The following is a 7,537-nucleotide window of genomic DNA, read 5'->3' as shown; positions in this document are numbered from 1 at the left end:
ACTCTATAAATGGGCTATTAAGACTATTGTAATTCAGATATTTGATGATAGTATCGATTTTCTTAACACATGCGACGTTTGTGGGCTTTGCTACGTTTCTTTGAGCACGCCCTGGGATTTAGATTCTATTTCGATCTTATTTTTGGACTTGATTGTGAATCGACGCTTATTCTTTTTTTGTAGATTTCGTCAGTAAAACAAATCCAATTTGTACGCTTCCGCCATCACTTCAACTTAGTACGAAGAAATAAGATCCAATTTGGAAGGCCTCACGGCCCAAACATAGATTTTCCAAGATTGGTGGCCCAGTTAGTCCCCCCCCCTGATTTAATTCATTTCAAGTCCCAATTTTTCGGCTAATTGATTGAAATATTGATGCTTCCCAAAAGTAGCCGTCAAATGTGGTTCTTGAGTTGGGTGGTATAATTGTATGCCCGTCGCTCCAACATGGCGCGACGGGCAGCAAAATTTTTTTTTTTTAAAGTTTCTCTGGCCGTCGCGCCATGTTGGAGCGACGGTCAGAGGTGTCAGAAATTTCTGACCGTCGCTCCAACATGGCGCGACGGTCAGAAATGTTTTTTTTTTAAAAAATCCTCTTCCTCAGTAAAAAAAGAAAATTTTTTGTTAGGGTTACACTTACGGTAAGGGTTAGGGTTAGGGTTTACGTTACAGATAACTTAGAATTTGTTTTAATAAAAAATCCTTCAACTCAGTGATTTAGAAATGTTAATATTCTAAATCTTTGTCCAATTCATTTGGAAATTTCTCAAAAAATTTTTTGTAAAAATTATTTAAAATGAAAAGTTTTAAAACAATGCATTTAGTTTGACAAAATTTTAAAAACAAGTATTTTAAAGGAGATTAGATTTAAAAATTTTGATCCATTTGTTAAAGGATTTAGGGAATTGTTAAAGAATTAATGTTTACCATTTTATCAAGTTTAAGTTATATAACATGCGTAACTGTTATGATTTGTTAAATTTAAAAAATAATTTAATAATATGATTTAAATTGAAGTGATTGCGTAATGGATGAAAGTATTGCTTAATATTATTATGATTTGTTAATTTTAACTTTATTATGTATCATGCACACAAAATGTTAAAGGAACCGTAATTGTATAAAAAAATGAAAAATTATATTATGAATTACGATTTATATATTTGAATTTTCATATAAAATGTAATGATATAAAAATATTAATAACATATTTGTAGAAATGAAGAATTTTTTGCGTTTCATTATTTGATATATGATAATTAGTTTTAATAATTTAATGTATTAAAATAGCTATAAAACGACTAGTATTTATTTGTTTTGTAGGTATTATCGTATAGGGACCCTTCTATCCAATTATAGGGTTTAATAAAATAACTTGTACTTCTTTATTTTGAAAATGTTTAACGTTATTCAAATTAAAAGTGATTGGATTAAACAGAAAAAGTAGACAACAAAATTAAATTAAATGTCATGTGAAATGCATTAAATTAAATGGATGAGATATAAAATATCGTCGAAGACAAAATAATATCAATGTCTCGCAGTTTTCTTGCCTTTACCTTTAGCCTTGCCCTTAGCCTTGCCCTTATCCTTCTCCTGAGATATCGTCGGGGGACAACAATATCTAGTAGCAGGCCTTCTCTGACGATTACGTTGCACTCGATCTCCGATAACTAGAGCAGGAACTTGTGGAACTGCAGTAGATGGGCCATAATCTTCATCTGCGTTATCAGAGACAAGGGTATCCTCGCCTGTCGACTCAGCTGTCCCATCACTGTCATCAGTGTCTTTGGAACGATAGTCGTTAAAATTTCCTGGAACAGTGTGTCCTGACATGCCCATTGGTTGGGTATGAGTAGGCATGAACATAGTCTGACCAAGAGTGCTATAATCCGGAAGATCTACAGTAGTAGAACCACCTCCCGTGGCACCAAGCAAATCATTTATTTGGCTAAAGTCTGCATCTAAGGAACCCCCAGATGTAGTGGCATCGTACCCAAATACAGGTATATGTGGCGAAGGCGTGAATGGTGAACCAAACGCAGGTACGTGTGGGGAAGGAGTGAATTGTGTACCATAAAAAGGAAAGTGAGTGAATGGTGTAAACTGTGGCAAAGTCGAAACCGGTGTATGTAGTGATGTAGAAAAATGTGTACCGGTCGACCTAGTGCAATTTTGAGGGTCCACTTCAGGGTCACGATGCTCTGCCTCGTTGTTGTCCTCATCATGCAAGCCATGCCTATGTCGTCTAACTCCACTGGAAGATGCTCGAGCTTGACGAGGGACACGTCCAATTGGCCTCTCATAGGGAACGTGCTGACACTGTGTTTGGGTCTCAAATGGGTCCCAATCACCAATTTTCATACGATCGTATTGTTGAAGGTGCTGCATAGACCCAAATGCACCATCCATGATTGTCAAAAGACGCGGGTCAAGAGCATATCGTTGCTCTTCAACATTGAGGGCTTCATGCGCTTGATGTCCAATGCGCTGCATGGTATCCATCTGATATAAAGAAAATAGACAAATTAATATAGTGTACAAGATTGACTAAGAAATGTTAGCACAAAACATACATAGTGACGGAGTAAAAATTGTAGGAGTAGTAATGACCAGAAATTCAAGTTGTCCTGATACCCCGTAGAGCATGTGCCCGGGCTGCGTCTGCTGATGGATAGGAGAGGTAATGTACAAGATGGTGTGACGGTGGTACCATCTGAGATACTCTTCTGAAGGTCTAAATGTATTTGTAGGCTGTCCCGGGACCTCAGCTTCGTAGCGTCGATCCCAATAAACTATCCAACTCCTATGAAACTGAGTCCAATTTCTTCCAGGAAAACCAGCTAGACCAAGTTGGTGCAAACCCTTTTGATCAGTGTCAATTTCTTCAGGAATTTTTTGCACCATGCCGAACTGACGCATCACCCGATCTGGACAATGAAACTCAACTATGTGCCAAAATATCAACGGGACCTTTGCTCGCCATATACGCTCTCCCCGTCTGCAATACGCGGGTAGAGATGGCAGTATGTCACCACTATATGGCATCCAGATGAACTGATAGAACAGGAAAAAGATATACTCAATCCTCATTTGCTTTGAATAGAAATTCAAAAAAATGTAAATAATAATTATCCACAAAATAATTACATACCTGATCCATTCTTAGTAACCCTATCTGCTCTCGATAATACACAACAGGCCGACCAGGAGGCTCATAATCTAAACGATCATCTGCCCATCTCCCACCTCTTGGGTAATCTCCAACCTCATATCGAGGATATATATCAGGACGAATAAGTGGGATTCGCTCCAACGCCCAAAGCTACTCAATATCAAGGTAATTTTCAGTGAATAAGATGTGTGTTTAAGCAAAAATAATGTATGTAATATATTTTTATTTACCTGTAGTAATAAGTAAGGACCACCAGTACTCTTAGTTTCTGCTCGAGAAGCAATACACATCCGCGAGTATAAACAGGCCAACACTGCACTTCCCCAACTGTATTCGCCCATGGCCTCCAAGTCTTGTACATAATCGAGCCAATTTGTACTAACAACATTGCCCGTGGTATCTGCAAATAGTAGGCCTCCCAATAGAATCAGTATGTACATCCGAGCATATTGACGAACTATCTCCTCAGAGGCATCGGGCTCCAATGCTACCCGTAATCGTGCCTTTATGAATGACATCTTCAGTCGGCCATCTCGAAAATGCCTATTCTCTGGCCAAATTCCTAAAAGATCAGAAACCATTTGTTGGCGTTGTAAGGGACTCCGCCTAATATGATTTAATGTAACAGGAAGGCCATCAACACGCAGGCCCCACAACACCTCAACATCCTGCAAGGTGATGGTAACCTCGCCTATAATAGGGAGATGAAATGTGTGTGTCTCTTGTCTCCAACGCTCAACAAGTGCAGTAATCAATCCATGATCCACATGAACGTAACCGGCTCTACGTACCCCGCCAAATCCAGCCCTATCGATGTAATCAGATACTCGAGGGTCTATATGCATAAAGGGTTTAAAAAATTCTTTGTCACATCTTCTGACATCTAGGTCGCCATATGCGCCATGAAATACAGCAGCAGACCTGTGGTGTGGCTGTAAATATAATATAGAAGGGTCAATCGGCCCTTGACTCGGGGGTTGCACACTTGTCCAATAATCCATGGACAATTCTGCCTGCAACTAAATTATTATTAGTCGAATTAAGCGTGCATTATTAAAAATGGCCTACAAAATACATAAATGCCACTAAAAAGCAACAAGAGAAAAATAGCATATACAACATAACAGAACATTAATATTCATAACAGAAGAATGCATTTCATTTAAATGTTCAGAAAGTACACAAATATGGGTGGGTTTATTTCACAACAAATTAATCCTAATATTCTATTGATAAAAGTAACCAGAATATGGACAGTTAGGTGCAGTGTGTCCAGGTTGCAAACAGTTACTACACCGACGTGGAGCATCAGGACACATTCGATCCATCTCATTCCGGATTCTAGCCGTTCTCAAAGGCCCCGGAGTCTTTTGTTTCAAACGATCATCTAGGATATGCAATCGTAAATCTGCTGTCGACCAATATTTTGTGTCCCTAAGCGGATAAAAATGGCCTGCAAATGTAGACTGGTATGCAGAAAATGTGTATTCCGGCGCCACAAGAGTCATCGGATTAATTCTGGACCTAAAGCAAGCTGCGAACACATGCGAACACGGAAATCGTAATTCCCTCCATTTTCCACACGTGCACGTTTGATTTGTAAGGTCAACAGTTTGCGCATTGCCACCCCGATGACTTTGTCGATGAGCAGTAGTAATACAAAACACTCCCCTAACGGGATCATACACTCTAACGGAGTGTGCTCGCCCATTTTCTTCATTAGCCAAATATTTTTTCCAACTTTTTTTTGGGAGTGGGTACACCTGATCCTTTGTGATCTTTAGGTTCTCGACAAATAGATCAACTGTCTGATTCAGTGTAAACCGAATACAAGCTGTGATCGGCAACATCCGAGTATCCCTCATTAAGTTGTTAAAACATTCGGCCATATTTGTAGATGTGTGTCCCCACCGATAGCCCCCATCTTTGCATAAGGCCCACTGTACGGGTCTAACTGAACCTCCTGTCAACCATGCATATGCCTCTGCATTTAATGTGAATATTTGTTGCATGTATTCCTCGTACTTTCGAGGTTGATTTGCTGATCCAGCAGCCCACACAAGCTCTTTAAGCCTACGCATTGGTGATTATAAAAAGCGTTAAAAGTATTTCATTTTCTATGAACAAAATTAAGCCCTAAACAAGTTGAGAAATAATGTTACCTTTGATTCTTGAATTTCTGCGTAAAATTGCTCCGCACATGAACCAGGCAAAATCGATGAACTGCTAGTGGTTCTCTCCATTCTGGGAGCGTCCTCATTGCGTTAATTATTCCGTGGTGGCGATCTGAAATTACGCATATATTTTGAATATCACCACACACCTGAATACGCAATAGTCTCATGAACCAACTCCAACTGCGATTATTCTCCTCATCTACTAATGCGAAAGCCAGAGGAAATAAATGATTGTCAGCATCGAAAGCAACAGCAGTTAGTATCTTTCCACGGTACGGGCCTTTAAGAAATGTACCATCCACACAAATGACGGGTTTTAAATGACGAAATCCTTCAATGGCAGGAGCAAATGCCCAAAAGATATAGTCAAATATCGGACTGCTCGAAATACTCAGTGGATGATGATCCCACACAACCACCGTACCCGGATTGGTATATTGTAATTCCTGGACATATGTTGGGAGTTGTGCAACGGACGTAGGCCAATCGCCATAAACAATATCGATAGTCCTACGCCTGCCATACCAGGCTTTCTTGTATGAAATGTCAACGTGAAATTCTTTTTTCACTGATGTTTGTATTTCTTTGATCCTATACACTGGCCCGTTCATTATGTGGGGGATAATGTGCTCAGCTATTATGTCGCCACTCAGTTGCCTATGATCGTTGTTGCCACATACACGGACACATGTATGCTTTTCAGCAAGTGTAACGATCATCCACATCTTGTGAGATTTCCGTAGGGTTGCCCTAAGTTGCCAATTGCATGAAGGTACAGAGGTGCGAGCCCGACATCTGACATACCAAGTTGTGGGAGTGCTTTCACGGACTTTAAACTCCCTATTTTCCTTTATAGACCACAATTTAACTGCTCGCTTTACATGGTCTTTGGTTTCAAATAGCTGGCCAAGCTCTAACTCTTTCGTGCGTTCATTCCACAATTTTAGCTTCTCAACCCCACATGCATCCAGTGGATCAAACGTTAATGCAGCATCAACACCGGCTTTATATCGCAGTTGTGGTCCTTCATCAAAGGTCCATTGACTATTATGATCCTGATGATCCCCTGTATGGGGAAATGAACCATACACAGGGTTGTCATCATCGGAATCATCATCTGGTTCGGGTTCGGAGTCAACATCAACATCAGCATCAACATCAACAAATTCAATGTCGTTATTTTCCCCGAATCCCCCAACTGTACACGTATCAATGTCCACACCATAACTTATAATGGGTTCCGTGTCCATCACTGGGTGACTACTACTGGGACGATTAGCCTCCATGCGGCGTCCATTACCCTTTCTCCTAGATCTTCGAGCCGATCGAACATTTTCACAATCTACTTGGGTCAATTGACTCTCATATAAGCCAATTGTCCCCACCACATCCATATGTTCCGATCCATATATGCTTGGGTCTTGATTACCATGCAAACTTGTAATATGCAAATTTTGCATATCATCATGTTTGAAATTTAGAATCGATTCAACCTCGATATATATCTCTGTCCCATGACCACTATTAGCTTTCAAAAAATACATTCCATCAACTCCATTATCATCTACCAAGGGCGTGGCATCGAACACACCATTTTACATGCAATTCCGAAATATCAAGTTAATTTTATGAGTATTTCGGTTTAACTCCATCATATTATATACAATGTCCACCAATCCATCAAAATTCACCCTTTCTGTGAGGAACATGACCTTTTTGGGCAACGGTGGATCATATGATATTGATCCGCCAGCATACACAATTTTTCCTCCCCAATAGAATTGCATCATCAGACAATTACCGCTTGACATGTTTCACCTAATCTACTAAAGACGTTAATATAATATATGGAGTAAATTATATAATAAAAATGGAGTAAATTATATAATTTAATATTATTTTAACATAATTATTATACCTAATCAGTGCATAGAATTTACAACTTTTTGTATTTTTATTTAAATTACGTAAGCAGTCGAGTGATATATCTATGTTAAGTTCAACCCTAATTAACATATTTATGTTAAGTTAATTACGTTTAAAACTAATTAATATATTTGTATTACGAACTAGTTCAACAGCATGTATTTAACATGCTACAACACTAATATGGAGTCTAAAAGTTTATTGATAAATTAATCATAAAAAATTTCTCTCCAAATAATTTAAAATATTAAGATATATT

At 38.8% G+C, this 7,537-nt stretch overlaps 1 protein-coding gene across 1 annotated transcript; it reads right to left on the bottom strand.

Annotated features, from left to right (window-relative positions):
• Nucleotides 1–4,401: 4,401 nt before the first annotated feature.
• Nucleotides 4,402–6,746, bottom strand: LOC140005921 (uncharacterized). Its single transcript, XM_072047231.1, has 2 exons — nucleotides 5,338–6,746; nucleotides 4,402–5,248 (listed from the first exon to the last, which is right to left on the bottom strand). Exons 1-2 carry the CDS (start codon nucleotides 6,744–6,746, stop codon nucleotides 4,402–4,404), a joined length of 2,256 nt encoding a protein of 751 aa, XP_071903332.1.
• Nucleotides 6,747–7,537: the final 791 nt, after the last annotated feature.

The sequence above is a fragment of the Coffea arabica genome, chromosome 1c (genome assembly GCF_036785885.1).
Source record: "Coffea arabica cultivar ET-39 chromosome 1c, Coffea Arabica ET-39 HiFi, whole genome shotgun sequence".
Taxonomy (NCBI): domain Eukaryota; kingdom Viridiplantae; phylum Streptophyta; class Magnoliopsida; order Gentianales; family Rubiaceae; genus Coffea; species Coffea arabica.
This window is presented reverse-complemented; position numbering and strand designations above follow the sequence as displayed.

Bases quoted from the DNA above. Each gene is read 5' to 3' on its own strand.
- LOC140005921 (XM_072047231.1), bottom strand. From the start codon at position 6,746: ATGGATGTGGTGGGGACAATTGGCTTATATGAGAGTCAATTGACCCAA. The intron at 5,249-5,337 runs GTAACATTATTT...ACCAATGCGTAG, and splicing joins CAGAAATTCAAGAATCAAAG to GCTTAAAGAGCTTGTGTGGG.